Here is a 23,221-nt window from a genome sequence, read left to right on the forward strand (position 1 = left end):
AATGTTGATAAGAACCTTAAAAAAGATAATTCAAGCTAACAACACCTGCGGGTATTCATCACATGTACTAGAAAGCCCAGATATGCTTTCCCCTAATATAGTACAGTAAGAAATAATCAGTGCCACGAAGATGTACTTCTGACAAAAAGAAAAAACGTGAAGCCCAGTGCAATGGTGCAGTTATAGTCCCAGTTACTCAAGACACAGCGGCAAGAACATTGCTTGAGCCCAGAAGTCAAATCCAGCCTCAGCCCAAATGAGAACCTCAGCCCAAAGTAAAGGAAAGTAGGAAAGAAAGGAGGGAGGGAGGGACCCACAGAGGAAGGAAGGAGGGAAGGAGAAGGGAAAGAAGGAAAAGAAGAACTGAACCTGAGTCTAACCAAACTTCTCCATCTAATTACCAGGTTATGGGTGATGTGGAACATAAAGGACGATGTTTACTATTACAAGAAAGCAATTAGCCAAATCCAGGATGCAAGAAATTACAGTTCCTTCATCAAGTAAATAGCATTTTTAAAAAGCAGAAGGTGGAGGAGGAACCGTTCTCAACCATGGGAGAATAAAGGGATATTTTTACTCAGATGCAATGTTAGATTCTGACTCACATAAATCCATTTTATTAATCAAATGGAGGAAAATCAGACATAGTTACATATTAGTTGGCATTAGTGAATCACTGTTCACATCCCTGAGTGTAAGTATGGTATTATGGTTGTTTTTTTTTTTAAGGCCTTAACTCTTAAGAGATGTTTGTGTGAGTGCTAACTCAAGGATGGCACGCTATGGCGATGCGCCCTTACAACACCCCAGCTCACAAATGGGCCACACACACACAGAAGCTGTGGAAGTGGTAATAGGTGAAACCAGATTTGCAGAATGCAGGACACTGCTGATGCTGGGTAATGGGGTTATGAGAGTTTATTACCATCTTTTCCCTAGTTTTGTATATGGCTCAAAATTAATAAAGATTTTTGGGGGCTGGGGATTTAGCTCAGCGGCATAAGCGCCTGCCTTACAAGCAGGCAGTTGTGAGTTCGATCCCTGGTACCGATAAAAAAAAACGAAAAAGAAAAAAAAAAGATTTTTTTTAAAATAAGAAAGGACATTGGATAAGATCTTTAATGAATCAAAATTTATACCTCATAAACTAGTCCAACCTCATAATCTGTGAAAAACACAATTGATGGCTTGGGTAGGAACACAGGAGTATTTGCACAACTGTGGGAAGAAAGAGAGGAGGAAAAGACTGTGAGTTTCAGCTACACAACAATACTGTGCAGTGATGAAATAATGCAAAAATAAACATCCAAGCCATCAAAGACAGCCACAATACGACATTCACTGGAGCTTTTCCACTCATATTGTTTAAGCAAAACAATCCTAAACCATGATCCAATCTTTGTGAAACTGTATGTATATAAATATATAATTTCCTATACACATAGGAAAAACTCTAGAAGCTTAAACATGAGTATGTTAGGTGGGCTTTAATATAACTTTATTTTCATATATTAAGTCTTTATAAAAATGTATCAAATGTCTAGTAAAGAAACATTAATAATCCATTAAAATTACAAGCCCATGAAGCAACTCATTCTCTTTATCAGGACAATTATAAAAATACATCCAAAGGCACTCTCTTTTTAAAAATAATTGACCCTAATTATTTGTGACTAATCAAATTTTAAACATTGCTACTATCCAAGACATAATAATCTCATGGAAGAAGAACACGGTATAACCATGTACTCTATAAAAGATTCTTCCATTTGACTCAGATTGTTCAGATGTCACAAAAAGGGCCAATTTCAACTCCTATTTTTCTTTTCCCCTATTTCTGATCTTAAAAGAACAGAAAAGCGTGCAGTCCAGGACCCTAGGGAATGTCTAAAGGCCACATCCATAGGTGACCTGATGATCAGGTCTGATACTGCTACCCTGCCCCCTCTCATCACCAATAAAAATCTAGGGTCCTGGGTGAACATGTGGAACACACCTGCAATCCCAGCCCCCTGGGAGGACAAGGCAGGAAAATCACAAGTTCAAGCCCAACCTGGGCAACTTAGTGACTTACAGAGATCCTGTCTCAAAACAAAAAAGGGGTGCTGGGCATGTAACTCTATGTGAAGGCCCAGGGTTACATCTCCAGAATTACAAAAGGGAAAAGAAAAAACACCTAGGAGCCTCCATAAGCAGAGCCGGCTCAGGGCCTTCTGAGTTTTACTAGAAAGGGTCTGATTTTCTGAGCGTGTAAATCAGGAAAAACATACCTCTGTTCTGGCTCTCCATTTGGAAATTCTCCTGTAAGTTCTGGCTTCTTTGGAGGAAAAATAAGAGATCTGCCTCCATGTGCAGTGTTAGGAGGTAAAAAACGAGGGTTTTTTAAGAAGTGGTTGCGACTCTCCATTCTAGCAAGCTGACGTCGATCCAGTTCTCTCTGTGACACTCGTAAGTGGTTCATCCATTTTTTATTCTTTGGTGGACTTGGTTTCTTTTAAACACATAAAAACATAATCAGTGACAGGCAAGCAACTGTATCTGTGACATCCTGTGATGCCAACTGCATCACCCACAGACAGCCAGACAGTGGAAGCCCTATTTTGACGGATACTCATTACAACATTTTGTGTCAAAATGTTTGTCCAAAACTCCTTCCATATCACTTCCCATCCCCAGTGCACACACAGTGCTGTGCACAGGCCTCAGAACCAACCTTGATAGCTTCTCTGGCTCTTTGTTTAGCTGCAGGAGTTGAGTCCCATGTCAGGCTGTCCACAGTATGGTCAAAGTCATCTTCAAATGCAGGAAGTTTCTCCCTGCAGGACACTGCAAGCTTCTTGTCCAGCTCTGCCTTTGGGATGGCACGCTTCTCACAACTGAATGTCAACTTTGAATATCGAGGGTGGAAGGTGCCTATGGTACCAAGGAAACAAATTGAGCAACAGTAATAAAATAGGGCAGTGAACCAAATAAAACCACCAAAGCTACAATCTACCTATAATGTTAGACTAAACGCTCATAATTAGCTGTAATCTCAGCACCTGTAATCCCAGAACTTGGGAGGCTGAGGCAGGAGGATCACTTATGAGTACAAGGTCAGCCTGGGCTACAAAATAAGTTCATGCCAGTCTGAACTCCATAGCAAAACTCTGTCTCAAAAAAAAAAAAAAGACAATAATAATAATAAGCTCTCACAATTTACTAGACCAGATGTAATTGCTCTTCAGAATATGAGTTAATACTAGAACTTAATCCATGCATTTGAGACCTAGGATTAAAGGATTAAAATATCTTTCAATTTTCTAACATAATCAAAGAACATGAGCCAGGCAGGGTAGTACATTCTTGTAATCCCAGCACTGTGGAGGCTGAGGCAGGAGTATGTTGCAAATTTGAAATCAGCCTGGGCTACAATGTGGGCTCAAGGCCAGCCTGAACTTCATAGTGAGACTCTGTCTCAAAAAGACAAAAAATAAGTAAATAACATAAGCAGACCATTTCTATATACACACACTACAGATGTAAACCCTCAAGCCTAAATGAGAAAAAAACACTGCTAGCAAGAACGTAATGAAACTGGTACCCACACACACTTTTTAGCACAGCATCTGTTAAGTCCTTAGTACATGCTGGGTCCATCTCCATTTACCAACATTAAATAGTGAGTGCCCAACTAACTGTAAACTGCTAACTGATTCCGTATCCCAAACACTTGATTCTGTCACTTCCTTTGCACTTTTCTCAATTATCTGAGTTCCGACCTTCTCACCCCACATGCTTTCTAGCTAGCTCCAAAGCTCCTGAGTTCAATGAACAATGCCACTGAGTCTGTTGTCTTTCGAGTGTGCTTATCCTTCGAACCTGCTTGTTTTTCAAGCTGGGCATCACTAGGTCACCGCGATGCTTTACAGCAGGACCCAGTGACTTTTCTCCATCCACACAGTAACTCTTCCAAAATCTACTTCCTTGCTTAAACCACCAAACAGCCTCCAACCTCACTTATTCTCAGAAGATCTGGCCTCTCTGATCACCAGAAACTGGCCCATTAACACACACACATACACACACACATACACCTTCTCTGCTTCCTAATTCATCCTTCCCTCCATTTTCAGTGGAAGAAAAGCTTCTTTTCCGGTACAGAGAAGCCCTCTCCATGTTCCACCTCCACCCCCTACTCTTCTGTTTCCAGTCCCTCTTCTTCAGATCTCAGGGTGTTGGGCAGCTAACAGGAACACCATATTCCACTTGGAAGAGTTGGAATTTCTGTCTTGAGGGTATGAGAAAAGCTAGCAAGGAAGTGATACATCAGATGTGACCCACTCAATTGCCATATAAAGATTAAAGAAAAAGAGGGAAAACTCTAAGGACAAGCAAATGGCAGTAAAGGTGGCTGCTGAGACCCTGCTACCATGTAAATTTCCCTGGCACAATATCTGGGCTCTGAGGGTATCAACACATTACCTTTGGGTGCAGAGCAAAATGGTACTGTATCGCTGTAGTAATCTTCTGGGCAGATCAAATGATGCTTCTGTAGCAATTCGCTGTCTATAAACCACCTGAAGACAGTCTTCACTACATAGAGGGGAAAGAGGACAAAAGCATTTCAAGCTAGATTGACATGGCAGAAGCTGCACCTAAACTTTCTTCATCCTCCAAGCCTAGACAATCTAAGGAAATTCCTTGTCAAAACCCTGTAGTAGGGCTGAGATTTAAGGAATTAAACAGTGTTTATCAGTCACTTAAAAGAGGCTAGCCACTGGGCTATGTTTGGGTATTACTTGAGCTAAAATATTGTGCTGCACAGGAAGAACTATAACAAAACAGAACTAAGAGACATAAGGTAGCTGGAATACCCCAATTCTTCACTGTCCCTGAACACAAGTTCTTGAAATATGACATTTCAGTCCCATTAGAGACAGACTACACTTCTTCACCTTTGACTTTGACTCCTGCTGATGTGTCAGCAGGATTTGAAATGTGCTTATACAGTGACCTTTCCCTCTTGTACTTTGGCCATCACCAGAGAAGAGCCTCCTTGCCATCTCATCTTGGATACCAGCATAAAGCCATGTGAAGAAGAGCTGAGGCCAACCTACAACAAGGAGCCTAGCTCAGCAGAACCTACAGCTCAAAGTCAATGAAGCCCAGTTAGAGCCAATCTCACCAGACTAAAGATATATAAGAAGGGCTGGGGATTTAGCTCAGCAGCATAAGCACCTGCCTTGAAAGTACGCAGTCATGAGTTCCATCCCCGGTACCAAAAAAAATTTAAAAAGATACATAAGAGAGAAAACCTCATTTCATAGAGTAGGAAGTTGATAATGGCTATGATTGGTGAGCCAAGAAATAGCAGTAAAGGTGTATTATTTATATACTATATAAATAATATCAGTAGAGGTATCCAGAAGAATGAAAACTAGGAATGGCAACCTTTGGCAAGTAGACTTGAGTCTGAGAGTGGTGAAATGAAATTTTTTTATTAAAACAGCAATTATAAGTGATCGGCAAAATTGTGAGAAAGGTACAGAGATTGTGCATGTTGTCCCCCACCTCCATAGGTACATTCCCATTACTGACATCCAAGGAGGAAGAGGAGACAAGTGAAGAGTGTCTGTTTCCACCTTTGTGCATGCTAACTGACCCCTTGAGTTTTGGCTTAGCTACTATAATAGTCAGGAAATCATAAGCCACTTCATACATCTCAAATAGAAAGGATTTTTTTTTTGTCTTTTTCATTTTTATCGGTACCAGGGATTGAACTCACGACTGCCTGCTTGCAAGGCAGGCACTTATGCCGCTGAGCTAAATCCCCAGCCCCTAAATAGAAAGGATTTTAATACAGGGGATTATAGACTAAAGGAGAAAAGTCCTGGGGAAACATGGTTAACAGTGGCAGTTAACAGCACTGAAGCAGGAGTTTCTCAGAAAGTTATTTGCTTTAAAACTGACAGGCACAATGCCAGGCATGGTGGCACATGCCTGTAATCCCAGCACTTGAGAGGCTGAGTAGGATCACTGTAAGTAATTTACTCTGGACCTCTCTTCATCAAATGTCTCTTGGAACCACAATGGAGAAGTGATTCCCTTCAGGAAATGGAGCTCTTGACCTCTCCTTTGCAAAAGAGACCTTGGCAGAGAGTGGCAGTAATGCTAAGTTGAAACAATCTAACCCAGTCCCCAAGGACTTTGTTGATGGCTTACATGAAATATCCAATGATAAGAGCAAAGGCCCTGTGGCAAAATGTATCCTCTCTCTTCTGATACAATTCTCTCCACAGTCCTCCCCCAGGCTGGGGTGGTCAGGAGGTATGTGTGCAGGAGCTGGAGCCATGGCATATCAGATCTTTGGGGAATGTCTTTCCACATCACTCCTGCACCTACAGAACACTCATTGTACTGGCCTTGTGATTATTTTCCTCCTCCTGGGAGGAGTGTACATTGACACCATAGCCCCTAAGCAGGGCTCTGCAAGGGACTGGCTGCTTTCATTGTCCAAAAAAGCAACAGGGACAAGTTACCAGCAAGAGGCAGGAATAAAAACACTTTTTTCCTGATTGGAAAATTCATGAATGCTTTCCACCTTGTGACATTTGTATTAGCAAACAGAAAAAATGCTGCCTTGTGCCTCAAATAATCAAAGCTTTAGGCAAACATCCTCACTCTTAGTTATCAGTTATCTGAGTTATAAAAGAGGTCCTGGGGTCACCTCACCCTGTGCTGACAAGCAAGGACCACACAGGTGTCTGTGGAGCTGGATGGAAGCCTCTACTTCTGCCACGTGAAAAAAGAGAAGGACACAGAAACAGCAGGATGAGAAACCAGGCAGTTACATCAGATCATAACTTAACATTACCTGGGGTAAAAAGTAAAACAAATTTCATTAAATTAAAAAAAAAAACACCTCTCCTAACTCATGTTTGTTTCCCAGATCTTACTATTTTATTTCACTTTCATTAAAAAACAACAATAAAACACTGTTAACTATTTATCTCCCCTGATCTCTAGGAAAACAAAATCCTACCAAAGACAGAATAGTATTTGACTCCCAGGACTCAGGGGACATGAAGCAATCGATGAAGCCACTTGAGAATATGCTAGTCATAATCTCTGCTGAAATCTATACTATCTGATACGGGAAGGACCACAGTTGACAGAGGAGTTCTGGGGAGTTAACCCCAGCCCTAGCGCAGAGGTGCAGATGTGGAATCTGCACCATGTGTTCATTTCTAACTGGATCTCAGCCTAGGAAGTCACAGGCCTAACAAAGCACAGAGCCTCAAGCTCAGAGCCACGGTCTAAGGGAGTCATCAATACAACTCACAGGTCAACAGTTCTTCTGACAGAAAAAAGAGACAGGCCACGACTAGAGCTAGCCACCTTGAAATCTGGGTCCTACCCTTATAAGCTGTTGCATGTTGCAGAAGTTATTTAAACATTCCTCTAGGTTTATTTTAGTTCCTGCCCCCCGTAAAATGAAGAGAAAATCTACCACAAAGGTTATAGAAAGGAGTCAGTGGAATAACCTTTGTGAAGTACTTAATCCAGCATGTATCTGGTCCCTAGTAGGCCTCTGTGAGTATCGATGCCTTTCTAGCACTCAGAAGACAGTAGAAAGAGGACGGCAAGTTCAAGGCCAGCCCCAGCTACACAGTGAGTTCAAGGCTGGCCTAGACTGCACAGTGAGACCTGTCCCCCGCCACCCCCCCAAAAAAACTTTGAAAGACATTGAAGACATTGTATCATCTGCTTCTCCCTGTCTCTAGGTCCTCTCCTGTAGGGTCACAAATACGACAGGCAACATAACCATAATTGTGTTACTTTCTGCCTACTGTAATAGAAAATGATTATTTGTTTTAATATGTTCCACAAACATATTAAATACTCTGGAAGAAGTGGAGAAATCAAAGCTTCTTGAAGAAATGGCTGATTCTAGGCCAGGGATACACAAGACGAGCCTGCAATGACTTTGTTTTCAAAAAAGCAAGGAAGTTTCAAGACAGCTATCGAGAGTCAAACGTCAATTTAAAAAGACTGGCCAATGATAGGACAATTTAAGCATCAGTAAAGGCAATAACAGAATTGTAGTTATGACATCCAGGTGCTCATAAAGACACTAAAACAACTAAACAAACCTCCTTTGTCACCTATGGAAGAGGAGGAACCAAGTCACTACTTTAACACTGGCAAATAAAGGGAAAGAAAAAATTCTTCCCATACCCGAGGGCAATCAGACAAGCTGCTGAAAAGTTTCTCTTAAGTATTTCAGCTGACAAAAATGAATGATAGAGCTACCATTACTATTTGCATTTCATTACAGTTTACAGCCCCTAAAAATTAAACAGGCTGTCAGTATCACCTAAAGAAACCACCAGTTCTCATGTACCTGCAGAGGAGCATACAGCACCACCTATGAAGTGGTCTTGCCTCTCTTGCCATACACACACACAAAGGCTGAACATAAACTCAATAAAGTCCCTAAAACTAATTATCAATGTACAATGATACCTCAGTTCACAAATGTTTTTGTTATCAAACAATTTGGTTTACAAAAAGTAGCATTTGGCAGGACTTGTTTTTTCTTTTTGCAAACTCTGCATTAGGTGACAAACACGACCATGGCCATCTTTCCCATACAAACACAAACATGGCCAGCTTTTTAACAAATTAAGTTTGTGAACTAAGGTACCACTGTACAAAAAATACAGGGGTTATAAGAACAAGTTCAACCACACTATCATGCTGAAATAAGTTAAAGCTGGACTACAGGAAAAACAACCCAATTTTTTCAACAAATCAATTGATTAAATATCACCATTGAGGTAATGAAAAGAATTTCCCGTGAATGTTGGTGGCTCGATGATGGAACTTTTATCAGGAACAAGGTATTAGTGTGATCTGAAACACTGTCGAGAAGTCTGGCAGGTATCAACTACCCAGGTGATGGAAATTAGCATCATCTGTGCCCCCAATGTACCACAGTGATATGAGTTCAGCATAATTTATGGGGTGCTGCTGCCTAGCATGCAGAGCCTGGGTCTCATCATGGGGCAGCATTAGACAGAACCATGCTACAAAGTGAAAGGCCTTCCAGAATGATCAAAAACATGAAAGACAAGACAATATCAAGGAAGTTCTACAACTGAAGGAGTCAGAGAAAAAGATGTGTCAGCTGTCCGTCACATGACAACCTGGATCGCTGTCTTAGACCCGAGAGCAGAAAGAGCAATGGTCCTCGTGAGTGGGAAACCAGTGTCACACCAGCGCTGATTCCCTGGATTGGAGGATTGGAAGTTGCTTACTCAGGAGACTGTTGCTGTTCTAAAGATACTGTGCACACTGGAGTGAGTGCTTTGGGGTCATGAAACATAAGTCTGCAACTTGCTTACCCAATGTTGAGAAAAAGAGAATTGGCAGTAGAGTGAATATAGCAACTTATTAATAGGCAGGAAAGCAGAAACAGGCATACAGGCATTTTTTAAATACACACCTGCAGGCAACTGGGTGGAGGTCTCCAGCACATGAGTTTGGACCAGGTTGAAGGCTCGCTCTGTTTCAGCAAGGGCCCGTGCACGGGCCTGAGTAATATGTCTCTCCAACATCTCAACCTCATCCAGCCGCTGCTTATAGTGCTCCCGAATCTGGCAATTAGATGATCAAATGCAGAAAAATATGGTGAACCCCACAGCCTTGCTCTGTCCCACCCCAACACCAGGACTTCCAGCAAAGTGCACAGCAGCCAGAGAAATATTTCATTCATTTGGTCCAACCTACCTGATGTAAAAACTGAGACTCATAGAAGGAAATGAACTAAAGGTTTCACAGGAAGATCAGTACACCCTGGTACCCTGTTTCTGATTTCATAGCAAAAGAACTGCTATCCACACTGTGAAATTCAAATATATTACCTGTAGATACTTAGCATATTAACTGTGGGGCCACCCAGGTCCTAGTTCAGAGAGAAAGTCACTCCATAGCTACAGCTCAGAACTCTCGAGGCAAGAAGCAAAGGGCTCACTGGCAAAGATAATGTTAAAGATAGTTTCTGTGGGGGAATGGTGTTCTTTATTGTATTCTTAGAGCTGACAGAACTTCAAAGACATTTATTTAATCAAAAAGTTTATTATGCATACTTGGTGAAAATGCATCAAATATGGTTTCTGCTTTCAAGGAGTTTATGTTTTAGTAGGAGGTGTCAGGGAAAGACACAAAAAGTGAAAAAGATGCTTAAAAGTCTTATGATGGTGAGGGGGAGCACCAAGATGGAGGAGTGGAAAGCTACAGAGAAGAAGCCTCTCTGAGAGTTCCCAGCCAGACATTGGAATATAGAATCATGAGGAAGACAAGAAGGAGGGAAGTGGGTCCCCTGGAACCAAGAAGAATCTGAAGCATGAATTGAAGCCCACGGAGAGCTAAGAGAGAAACTTTAACAAAGCAGAAGGAGGTAGCCAGCAGTGTCTTCTCCCTGTGTAAGAAGAGTGCTTCAAACTTGTGGATGCACGATGATGGCTGGTGACCCTGGACACCTCCACCGAGAGACGCAGCAGTGGAGGGGAACAGCAAACATGAAAGACTGCACTAGTTGACAGTGAGTGCTGAGGGCTCAGTCATTCCTGAGAGACAGATTAGCCAGGAATCATCTAGGAGAGGAGCCAACTGAGCTCAGAATTCAGAGCTGCTGCCAGCTCCATCTGGCAGTTGCCAGCTAGGCTCAGGACTGCAGAAGGTGTCTAGGCGGCTGCAGGCCAAAGGAGTCTGGTCTCGGCCCGAAAGTGCAGGCTCACTGAGATTATCCATTACCCCACCAGAAAGCTACCGCAGGCTTGCTGGACAGATCAGCATAGATCAGGATGGATCCAGACTCTGTCTCCACAAGTTGTCTACCACTGACAGAAGAGACAAACCTGGAAGCAGACTCTTTTCTTTTTTCTCTCTCTCTTTTCTTTCTCTCTCTTTTCTCTCTCTCTCTGTTTCAGATTATCTCTGAAAAGTAGTTGTTATTGTGCTTCTGTTTTTGTTTTCTGCCATTTTTCTTGTTCATTGGTGATCTTGTTTTATATAAGTGTAAATGTGGTTTCTGTCCTCTTTGTGGTTATGGTTCTGTTCTTCTTGTTATCTCTACATTTTCTCTTTCCCTCCAGTTTTCTGCACTAGTTTCCCAAAGTTAGCTAGATCCCGCTCTGTCCTCTAACCCTACTTCTACTCTCTTCCTCTTATTCCACTTCTCTATTGTCTCCTTAAATCATTTTAAATTTTAACCCCTGAGGGCAAAATTGACATATTAAGGACTTGTAAATTGCATACAAATTTCTGGTTTGTTTTAGATAATGTTATATAACCACAAATCAAGTTCAAATTAATGGTTGAAAGTGGCAAATTGGTTAGCTCCGTTTGTCATTTTCTAGGCTATGTTTAATGCTAATACTACCACTGTGGGTGAAACTGATATAATTTTCCTTAACAGCTCTTCTTCCTGGTGTTCCATTACGGAGATTGACTAAGGATCACAGAAAATACTGTGATACAGAGCCAAAGGATCAGGGATTGGGCCAAACAAGCAGGAGCTTCTCATCAAATCAAAGAGGTAGGATCTTCCAACAGACTCAAAACACAAAACTAGCTACACCTGGAAGATTCCTTAGAAAAGCAATTATTACCTAAGAGTAAATCAACACACCGCAAGCAGTTTACAAGCATCATCCCAGGAATTAAACTAAAAAATGAGAAGACACTTAAACAAGATGTGACCCCTGACTTCCAGTGCACCGAACGAAGCAATGAGGTGGAACAATCTGAAAGCCTCCCAACTGGCATCCCTGAAGTGCTAACAACAAAGCAAGTCAGTGAGGTGCTGGAAAAAATCGAATCGGAAATGACTTCTCAAATAACTGAAGGGATGGTGTCCACAATGAAGACCATGCTCAGTGACTCCAGAGCAGATATACACCAAAAATAAATACACTTATGAAAATTATGGAAGCCATCAATGCCCAGCAAAGGAAAGAAATGGAATCCATAAGGTAGATTCAAGCAGATATCCAGGAGAATAAAATTTCCATTGAAAGTATGCACAGCAGATGAAGCAAATGTGAGGACAGACTCTCAGATATGTAAGACAGGCTTGCAGTTAGTGACCACAAAAAGAAAATATTTCTCAAAAATAGCAAGGAACCATGAAAAAGCAATCCAGCAGTTGTCAGATGAGGCAGAGAAGAATAACTTCTTCAGAATCACAGCTGACTTCTCAGGACAGAACCTCAAATCAAGGAGAGCTTGGAGTAAAGATTTTCAAGTTATAAAGGAAAACAACCTTCAACCCAGACTGATGTACCCTGCAAAACTATTTTTTTTTTTTTTTTTGGTCTTTTTCGTTTTTTTGGTACCAGGGATCGAACTCACAACTGCCTGCTTGCAAGGCAGGCGCTTATGCCATTGAGCTAAATCCCCAGCCCCTATCTTTCAAAACTGATGGAGACACCAACTTAGAATCCAGGAGCGGTGCTGTGTGAGGAGTCCTACGCAAGGGGAGATGTACCTTGCCGACCCAGGAACAAAGTAAGCTGAGAGAAACCAACTGGAAATGCAATCCTGATGCTATAACAGGAACAAATAAAATCTCAGTGCAGAAGCTGGATCCTGCGCCACTGGAAGCCGCGATTTGAATTTCCTGCTGCAGATACTGTGCCCCAACCCGCACAGCAGAGAGAGAGACATGCGAAAGCTCTGAGAGCAGGAATCAGCCCAAACAGCGTTGAGAGCGGGACTGGCTCGACCTACAGTGAGTGAAATGGAGACTCTTTCAATAGACTAGGAGGCTCCAACAAAGGACATTCTGGGAACGGGCAGACTAGCCGGAACACAGCCCAGCAGTGACTTTAGTCGCATATTCCCCTCTCAAGCAGGAGTGGTGGGGAGCACTTGGCCTGGTGACGCTGCGGACTAAGATCCTGTAGGCTAGCCCAAATCAGGTCCCTGTGCCTGGCGGTGCACCCTAGCAGTGAAACATTCAGTAGGCTGACCTGGAGGGGCGGGCCCAGCAGAGGCTGCCCAGGTCTGTGTCTCCCTAGTACACTGCAGTGGGCAGGAACACCTAGCCGGCAGATTCAAACAAACTGCAACAGACAAAGAGAAAAAAAAAAAACTGAGCCTCCTACATACGCCTGTATGGAAGGAACAAAAAGTATGGGAAAAGGGAGCAACAAGAAAGGCTCCTCAGTCCCCAATCCTGAGAACACTGATCCAGGAAAGGTAAAAGCAAAAGAGAATGAAGACAGAAAACATGCAATATCAGACACGGCACCTATAGATATAAAACGGTATCTCCGGAGCCTCATAGACAAGATCAAAAATGAAGTATTTAATGAAATAAAGCAAGAAATAAGTAGAATAGTAGGAGAAATGCTAAGCACCGCCCAAGAAAAAACAGATGGTGGAATGGAAGAACAGAAAAAAAGGGGAAAATTGTTTGATGGAGAAAATAGAGAAAACATAGAATACGTGAAGCAGGTTCACAGAGATTACCAGGAAACTAAAAACTCTATTGAAAGCTGGCATAACAGCTTGAAAGAAACTAAGGATAGATTATCAGAACTGGAGGACAGATTTGTAAGGTGGGAGCATGAAATGAAAAACTTCTTAAAAATAACAAGAAAACAAACAGCAATAATACAAAGACTAGAAGATGACAACAGGATCTATAACTTAAGAATTAAGAACATAAAAGAAGCCGTGCCTAGCCATCGGTGTGCAGAGGAGGGGCTGGGCAGATCTGGGGTGCCTGCATCGGCCTCCCCGTGTGTCTGGAGGACTGTGGATGTCTCGGTGGGCAGTGGAGCATCACGGGTTCCGGAGGCCCTGCAGTCTGTGGTGAGTGCTCAGTGCACTCTGCCCAGAGCCCAGACTGTTTGGGTCCCTCCAGGCTTCCAGGTGCACTGAAGTGGAGAGGTGGGTTAGAGGTGTCTACATCTGCCTTCACATCTCGGCTGCAATTGGAGAGCTGTGGAGCTTCCAACGGGCAAGTGAGTGCACGGTGTCCCTGAGGCCCAGCTTGTCTGGAACTGCGGAGTTCTGAGCAGGCAGAGGAGGGCCATTGGTTCTGCAGGCCCAGTGGCTTGGGGTAGCGTGGTGCCAGAGTCTCAGGAGCTGCAAACATAGAAGGGGATTTCCAACAGATCCTGAGGAAGCTTTCAAATAACACTTGAAACACAGAAATATAGGAAAATGACAAAACGAAAGACCAAATTACAACCTCAAACCTCCAGCCCATCTCATGAAACCCTAGAAGCAATGTATATAGAAGAAAATATATGCCATTCACCTCAAATATCGGGCACAATAGCTACTGAAATTAACAAGCAACTCCAGGAAGCTTTGAAGAAATTCAAACTCGAAATAATCTCCCAGGTAAAAGAAGAAATGATAAAAGAAATGAAAGAGATTCTGAATATATCTAAAGAAAACACAGATAAAAAATTGGAGGAACTAAACAAAAAGATAGAATCCCTAGAGGAGCAATATAAGAAACAAACAGAATACATAATGCAGATGCACAGAGATATATAGGAAATAAAAAACTCCACTGAAAGTTGTAAAAACTGCCTTAATGAAAGTGAAGATAGAATTTCAGACCTTGAAGACAGGTTTGCAGCTAGTGAACAGGAAAAGAAAGATCTTTTAAAAATAACAAGGAATCAGGAAACAACAATTCAACAACTGCAAGACAATGCAAAGAAAAATAACATAAGAATGATAGGGATTAATGAAAAAGAAGGAGACAACATAAAGGATGTCAAGAGGATATTTAGAGAAGTAATAGCTGCAAATTTCCCAAGAATGAGATCAGAAACCCACATCAGGATCAGTGAAGCATATAGAACTCCAAATAGTTATAACCAAAATAAAACTACACCCAGACATATAATAATCACCATTCCAGAAATCCAACACAAGAATAGATTATTAAAAGCTGTCAGACAGAAAAGACAGATCACTTATAAAGGAAAACCTATCAGAATCACAGCAGACTTCTCAGCACAAACAATAAAGTCTAGAAGAGCATGGACTGAAGTATTCCAGATCCTAAAGCAAAATGATTTCCAACCTAGACTGATGTATCCTGAAAAACTATCATTCAAAATTGATGGTGAGGAGATCCACGCCATGTTGGAGCTTAGGACTCTGGGAAGCCAAGCCAGCATCTCCCCTCCCTGTAAGCGGAGGCAGGGTGGCAGCCTGCAGCCCTTCCAGGGGGAGAACTAGCAGTGTCTCCTGAGATCCACGCCATGCTGGAACTTAGGACTCTGGGAAGCCAAGCCAGCACCTCCCCTCCCTGGTAAGCGGCGGTAGTTTAGCCCACTGCAGCCCTTCCAGGGGGAGAACTAGCAGTGTCTCCTGAGATCCATGCCATGCTGGAACTTAGGACTCTGGGAAGCCAACCCAGCACCTCCCCTCCCTGGTAAGAGGCGGTAGTTTAGCCCACTGCAGCCCTTCCAGGGGGAGAACTAGCAGTGTTTCCTGAGATCCACGCCATGTTGGAGCTTAGGACTCTGGGAAGCCAAGCCAGCATCTCCCCTCCCTGTAAGTGGAGGCAGGGTGGCAGCCTGCAGCCCTTCCAGGGGGAGAACTAGCAGTGTCTCCTGAGATCCACGCCATGCTGGAACTTAGGACTCTGGGAAGCCAAGCCAGCACCTCCCCTCCCTGGTAAGCGGCGGTAGTTTAGCCCACTGCAGCTCTTCCAGGGGGAGAACTAGCAGTGTCTCCTGAGATCCACGCCATGCTGGAACTTAGGACTCTGGGAATCCAAGCCAGCATCTCCCCTCCCTGTAAGCGGAGGCAGGGTGGCAGCCTGCAGCCCTTCCAGGGGGAGATCTAGCAGTGTCTCCTGAGATCCACGCCATGTTGGAGCTTAGGACTCTGGGAAGCCAAGCCAGCATCTCCCCTCCCTGTAAGCGGAGGCAGGGTGGCAGCCTGCAGCCGTTCCAGGGGAAAACTAGCAGTGTCTCCTGAGATCCACGCCATGTTGGAGCTTAGGACTCTGGGAAGCCAAGCCAGCATCTCCCCTCCCTGTAAGTGGAGGCAGGGTGGCAGCCTGCAGCCCTTCCAGGGGGAGAACTAGCAGTGTCTCCTGAGATCCACGCCATGCTGGAACTTAGGACTCTGGGAAGCCAAGCCAGCACCTCCCCTCCCTGGTAAGCGGCGGTAGTTTAGCCCACTGCAGCTCTTCCAGGGGGAGAACTAGCAGTGTCTCCTGAGATCCACGCCATGCTGGAACTTAGGACTCTGGGAAGTCAAGCCAGCATCTCCCCTCCCTGTAAGCGGAGGCAGGGTGGCAGCCTGCAGCCCTTCCAGGGGGAGATCTAGCAGTGTCTCCTGAGATCCACGCCATGTTGGAGCTTAGGACTCTGGGAAGCCAAGCCAGCATCTCCCCTCCCTGTAAGCGGAGGCAGGGTGGCAGCCTGCAGCCGTTCCAGGGGAAAACTAGCAGTGTCTCCTGAGATCCACGCCATGTTGGAGCTTAGGACTCTGGGAAGCCAAGCCAGCATCTCCCCTCCCTGTAAGTGGAGGCAGGGTGGCAGCCTGCAGCCCTTCCAGGGGGAGAACTAGCAGTGTCTCCTGAGATCCACGCCATGCTGGAACTTAGGACTCTGGGAAGTCAAGCCAGCATCTCCCCTCCCTGTAAGCGGAGGCAGGCTGGCAGCCTGCAGCCCTTCCAGGGGGAGAACTAGCAGTGTCTCCTGAGATCCTCGCCCTGTTGGAGCTTATGTCTCTGGGAAGCCAAGCCAGCATCTCCCCTCCCTGTGAGTGGAGGCAGGGTGGCAGCCTGCAGCCCTTCCAGGGGAGATCTAGCAGTGTCTCCTGAGATCCACGCCATGTTGGAGCTTATCTCAATCTCTCCCTTTTTCTTTAAAAAAATTATTTAGTTATTTCTTATGTTTGTTTTAATTAAGGGGAAAAATTTTTAAAAATTAGCATATATTATAATAACTCTTTTTGATTTCCTATTAACTTGTTTTGAAGTCCTGTAATACTCCCACGATCTTGTTTTGACTGATTAGACTCTGTTCCATTCTATATGATAGTATCAAGTTTGAGGGTATAGGCAACTACTTTGAAGGCAATATGATTCACTAAGATACCCATTCTGGTTTGACTGTTGGCTCCTTTGGAAGTCCTGTAATGTTTACAATGCCTAAGTTTTATTGGTCTTGTTCTCTACTGTTTTGTCTAACTTTATAATATCTAATGAGATAGACTACTCTTTTTAAGGAAACAAGAGACAACTTTGATAACCATTGTTGATAACCTTGTACTCTGTTCTACATCATGTGCTATGTCTATCCTTGGTTTTGACTGACAGCTTTGTTTTCCATATTTGACTTTATTCTCTCCCCCCCAAAAAACTAATAAGAACTAAGGAGTAATAAAATCCAAAATGTGTAAATTTTGTTGTAAAACAGAGAGGGAAAAAAAAAAGAGCTCTAACGGATATAACAGCAAGTGTGTTTAGGGGTGTTAAATAGCTGACTATATTAATGTTTTTGGATCATTGAACACAGCTGTTTGCAGTCTCTCTGTTTGAATGTCCACTTTGTATTCTTTGATACTGTGATTTGAGCAACTATTTCCAAGATGATAATATGTAATCTATTAGCAGGTGATTTCTTACTATTATGTTTTTTTTTTGTAGTTCTGTATTACGTGTACCCTTACACTGTTTTGTTTTGTTTTGTGTTTTTCTCTTTTTCCTCTTAAATAAAATTTTAAAAAAATTGATGGTGAAATACGATACTTCCATGACAAAGAACAGCTGAAGAACTTTATGAACACCAAACCAACCCTGCAAAAAATATTGAAAGACAGTTTAGATGCAGAAAGGAAAAAACCACTAAGCAAAGCAGATAATTAAACACAACAGAAAGATAAAGATGCAACAGCAGAGAGATAACATGTCAGCAATAAACCAGCATTTAACAGTAATAACCATTAATGTAAATGGTCTCAATGCACCAATCAAAAGAAACAGACTAGCAGAATGGATCAAGAACAAAATCCAACCATATTCTACTTACAGGAAACCCATCTAACCCAGAAGGATACTCACAGACTGAAAGTCAAAGGATGGAAAACAATACTTCATGCAGCAGGAATCCAAAAAAAGGCAGGAGTAGCCATTTTGTTTGCAGACAATGTGAACTTTAAACCAACAATGACCATAAAGGACAAAGAAGGTCACTACATACTTGTAAGGGGAAAACTCCAAGAGGAAGAGATAACTATCTTAAATATATATGCACCAAACTCCAGAGCACCCAGTTATATAAAACAACTATTAACAGAAATGAAAACTCAAATTATCAGTAGCACAATTGTAACAGGAGACCTTAATACACCATTGACACCAAGGGACAGATCAACCAGACAGAAAATGAGCAAAGAAATAACAGAACTGAATCACACCTGCGAACAAATGGATTTGATAGACATATACAGAATGTTCTACCCAACAACATCAGAATATACATTCTTCTCAGCAGTACATTGGTCATTCTCTAAAACAAACCATATATTAGCTCACAGAACATATTTAAACAAATGCAAAAGAGTTGAAATCATCCCTTGCATGTTATCGGATCATAGCTCTCTGAAATTAGAAATTAATGATAAAAGATACTGCAAAAATCCCGCAAATACATGGAAACTGAATAACACACTCTTGAATAATCAGTGGGTCACAGAAGAAATTAAAGAAGAAATTAAACAATACCTAAAAGAAAATGAAAATGCAGATACAACTTACCGGAATTTGTGGGATGCAATGAAAGCCGTCCTCAGAGGAAAATTTATTGCACTGAGTTCCCACATCAGGAAAACAGAACAAATACAAATAAATAACTTGATGCTACACCTCAAACAGCTAGAAAAAGAAGAGCAAGTCAAGCCCAAAGCCAAAAGAAGAGAGGAAATTATAAAAATCAGAGCAGAAATCAATGCAATAGAGACTAAGAAAACAATCCAAAGATTCAACGAATCAAAGAGTTGGTTCTTTGAAAGAATAAATAAAATCGATAAGCCCCTAGCCAACCTTATTTTAAAAAGGCAAGAAAAAGCTCAAATTCATGCAATAAGAAATGAAAAAGGTGAAATCACTACAGACCCAATAGAAATACAGAAGATCATCAACACCTATTTCGAAAACCTCTACTCTCAAAAGTTTGATAACTCAGAAGAAATAGACAGATTCTTAGAAACATACGAAGTACCAAAGCTAGATCAAGAGGATGTAAAACTGTTGAATAACCCAATCTCTGTTAATGAAATTGAAAATGTAATTAAGTCCTTGCCCACCAAGAAGAGCCCAGGCCCAGAAGGATTCACTGCACAATTCTACAAGAAATACAAAGAAGACCTAATGCTGACACTCCTCAAACTATTCAATGAAATTGAAAGGGAAGCAATCCTTCCTAAGTCATTCCTGGAAGCAAATATTACTCTAGTACCAAAACCTGAGAAAGACCCAACTAAAAAAGAGAACTACAGACCAATCTCCCTAATGAACACAGATGCAAAAATCCTCAATAAAATATTGGCAAATAGGATCCAGCAAATCATCAAGAAGATTATACACCATGACCAAGTGGGATTCATCCCAGGAATGCAAGGATGGTTCAACATACGTAAATCAATAAACGTAATCCACCATATCAATAAAGCCAAAAATAAGAATCACATGATCATTTCTATAAATGCAGAAAAAGCCTTCGATAAGGTCCAACATTTATTCATGATAAGAGCTTTACAGAAAATTGGAATAGATGGACTTTACCTCAATATAATAAAGGCCATTTATGACAAACCAACAGCCAGCATCATACTAAATGGCCAAAAATTGAAAGCCTTTACGTTAAAATCAGGCACAAGACAAGGATGTCCTTTATCACCACTCCTATTTAATATAGTACTGGAAGTACTAGTCAGAGCAATTAGGCAAGAGAGAGAAATAAAAGGGGTAAAGATAGGAAAAGAAGAAGTTAAATTATCATTGTTTGCAGATGACATGATACTCTACATAGAAGACCCCCTAAACTCCATGGAAAGACTCTTAGATACAATAAATAAATTCAGTAATGTGGCTGGATACAAAATCAATACTCAGAAATCAATAGCATTCCTATACATGAACAACAAAATCACAGAGAGGGAAATAAGGGAAACTACACTCTTCACATTAGCAAGCAAAAAAATGAAATATTTAGAAATTACTCTTACGAAAGAAGTGAAAGACTTATACAGTGAAAATTATAATACACTGAAAAAGGAAATTAAAGATGATCTCAGAAAATGGAAAGACATCCCTTGCTCATGGATAGGAAGAACAAACATTGTGAAAATGGCCAATCTCCCAAAACTGTTATACAGATTCAATGCAATCCCAATAGAAATACCATCAACATACCTTATAGATCTAGAGAAATCACTCCTAAATTTTATCTGGAACCAGAAGAGACCTAGAATCGCAAAGGCAATTCTAAGCAGCAAAGACAAAGCAGGAGGCATCACAATCCCTGACTTGAAGTTATAATACAAAGCAACAGTAGTAAAATCAACATGGTATTGGAATCAAAACAGAGCCAAAGATCAATGGAATAGATTAGAAGATACAACCACAAGTACAAACACACTCAACCGACTTCCGGGAGAACATGGCAGACAGATAACAGCAACTACCGGAGGCTCTCTGAAAAACTAGGCTCAGAAGCCAGATATGGTGCGGACTAAAGAGACATAAAGCAGGTGGAGTTATGCTCTGCTGACTCAGGAACGAACTCGGCTGAGAGAAACCAACTTGGAATGCAGTCCTGGTGCTAAAACAGGAACAGAAAAGTCTCGCTGCTGAGGCTGGACCCTGCGCCATTGGAAGCCGCGATTTGGGTTTCCCGCCGTGCGGCAGCTGGCTGCCTCTACATCGGCTCGGCAAGGAGAGAGACGCGCGGAAACTCTGAGAACAGGAGTCTGCGAACGGAGTCGAAAACAGGACAGGCAGGGAGGCATGTTCTGACTTGTGGCGAGGTGAGTGAGAGAAACTGACACTCCACCACAGTTTGACTCCAGCGGACTTTCTGGGCCCGAGCAGTCCTGCGGGAGCAGGGCGCGGTGGAGACTCCAGCCACACATTCCCCTCTCGGGTGGGATTGGTGAAAAGTGCCTGGCCTGCGTGACGCTGCCGGCGGACCCCGTAGGCTGGCCCAAACCAGATCCCAGAGCCTGACGGAGGCCGGAGGGGCGGACCCCCGCGTAGGCTGCCTGGTGCGCAGCGGTGAGTGGGAACACCTAACCGGCGCAATTCGATCAGGCTGTGGCTGACAGGGAGAGAAGCTGGGCCTCTCATATAAGCTTGCATATATAAGGAACAGAGAATATGGGAAGAGGCAGCAACAAGAAAGGCTCCTCGGCCCCCTATTCTGAGAAACAGGCAATAGCGGACACCGCACCAATACACATAAAGCACCATATAGAGAGCCTCATAGACCAATTCAGGAATGAAGTTATCAACGACCTGAAGCTAGAAGTATGCAAAATAGTTAGAGAAATGCTAAGCCCCACCCAAGAAAAAACAGATGGTGGAATGGAAGAACAGAAAAAGAGGGGAGAATTGTTTGATGGAGAAAACAGGGAAAGCATAGAATACGTGAAGCAGGTTCAAAGGGACTACCAAGAAACTAAGAAGTCTATCGAAGACTGGCATAACAGCTTGAAAGAAACTAAGGACAGACTATCTGAACTGGAGGGCAGAATAGTAATATGGGAGAATGAAATGAAAAACTTCTTAAAAATAACAAAGAAACAAACAGCAATAATACAAAGACAAGAAGAGGATAAGAGGATCCATAACTTAAGGATTAAGAACATAAAAGAAGAAGTAGGGACACAAACAAATGAACTACAAAAGCTACTCACAGAAATAATCCAGGAGAATTTTCCTAATTTAGCAAAAGGTAAAGATACTCAGATGTATGAGGCATACAGGACCCCAGCTACCTACAACCCTAACAGAGAAACACCCAGGCATATAATAATAAAAATTCCAGAAATTCAATACAAGAACAGAATATTAAAAGCTGTCAGAGACAAGAAACAGATCACTTACAAGGGAACACCCATCAGAATTACAGCAGACTTCTCTGCACAAACCATCAAATCACGAAGAGCGTGGGGGGAAATAATTCAAGCTTTGAAAGATAATAATCTCCAGCCAAGATTGAGATATCCTGCACAACTGTCCCTGGAAATTGATGGAAAAACAAGGTGCTTCCAGGATAAAGAGGAACTGGGGGAATTTGCAACCACCAATTCAACTCTACAGAGAGTATTGCAGGATATTCTAAAAAAAGAAAAATACAAAGAATCCAGAAATAGTGGAGGCCACAACTAATGGAGCAGAGAACAAAGTGAAGAAGACAAACTGACAGCTACTGACAGAATAAGAGCTCAACAGAAATGAGGCAGAGAAGATTGGATGATAGGAACAGCTATTTTGGTGAAAATGACATCTTAATAGGTAATACTGATTTAGATCATCTAGTTTTGAAGTCTCATCTAGCTTTTGTCCTTCTGTCTCCAATGGTCTAAATAGGTTGTATCTTACTGGATTTTATTATGTACGATAGTATAAGCAAAAACCTTTTAAAGACAAGGAGATTATACAGAAACCATTATTCATTTTCTGTTAGTCGATTCTAAATACTCTGTAATGCTGGCATTCTCTTAAATGGTTTTACATTGTTTTGATATACTTAATGCTACAGTATACGAAGTTGTACTCAAGGATTTCAAGGAAAGAGACAATATGGTAACTACTTTTAGGTCAGGATTATCTGGTGGTGAAACACTATTCTGCTTAAATGGTTATGTTTTAATCTGTGCTGTTTCGTTGTTATGCCCTCTTTTATCTCAATCTCCACTCCATTATTTACTTTTTTAATACTTTTTTAAAAATTTTTATCCTTTTAATTAAAGGAAAAAAAATAACAGGATATATTATAGTAACCCACTTTGACTTTCCATTACCTCGATTTAAAGCCCTATATTACTCTCACCATCTGGTTTTTAACTGATGTTCCCCTATTCTGTTTTGCTGGATAGTATCAGGTTCGAAAATTTAGGCATCAGCTGTGAAGATAATGAGATTCATTATAACGCCCATTCTCGTTGACTTTTATCTACT

At 42.1% G+C, this 23,221-nt stretch overlaps 1 protein-coding gene across 17 annotated transcripts in view; it reads right to left on the reverse strand.

Moving 5' to 3' along the window:
* Positions 1–23,221, reverse strand: part of Dlec1 (DLEC1 cilia and flagella associated protein) — a 109,975-nt gene that overhangs the window by 75,283 nt on the left and 11,471 nt on the right. For 16 of the 17 annotated variants that reach the window (XR_010051300.1, XR_010051302.1, XR_010051301.1 and 13 more), the window contains exons 2-6: positions 9,491–9,641; positions 4,465–4,575; positions 2,714–2,913; positions 2,271–2,491; positions 1,140–1,218 (exon numbers count right to left, since the gene is read on the reverse strand). Coding sequence is in view for 13 of the 17 variants with exons in the window: in XM_063260327.1 (XP_063116397.1) it covers positions 1,140–1,218; positions 2,271–2,491; positions 2,714–2,913; positions 4,465–4,575; positions 9,491–9,641 (762 nt within the window). In the remaining 4 variants the exon portion in view is untranslated. Of the gene's footprint in view, positions 1–1,139; positions 1,219–2,270; positions 2,492–2,713; positions 2,914–4,464; positions 4,576–9,490; positions 9,642–23,221 lie in introns of those variants that run through there. The other variant, XM_063260328.1, reaches the window with a different exon arrangement.

Source organism: Cavia porcellus, unplaced genomic scaffold (assembly GCF_034190915.1).
Source record: "Cavia porcellus strain 051 isolate PalLab524CR breed Dunkin Hartley unplaced genomic scaffold, mCavPor4.1 scaffold_13, whole genome shotgun sequence".
Taxonomy (NCBI): Eukaryota; Metazoa; Chordata; class Mammalia; order Rodentia; family Caviidae; genus Cavia; species Cavia porcellus.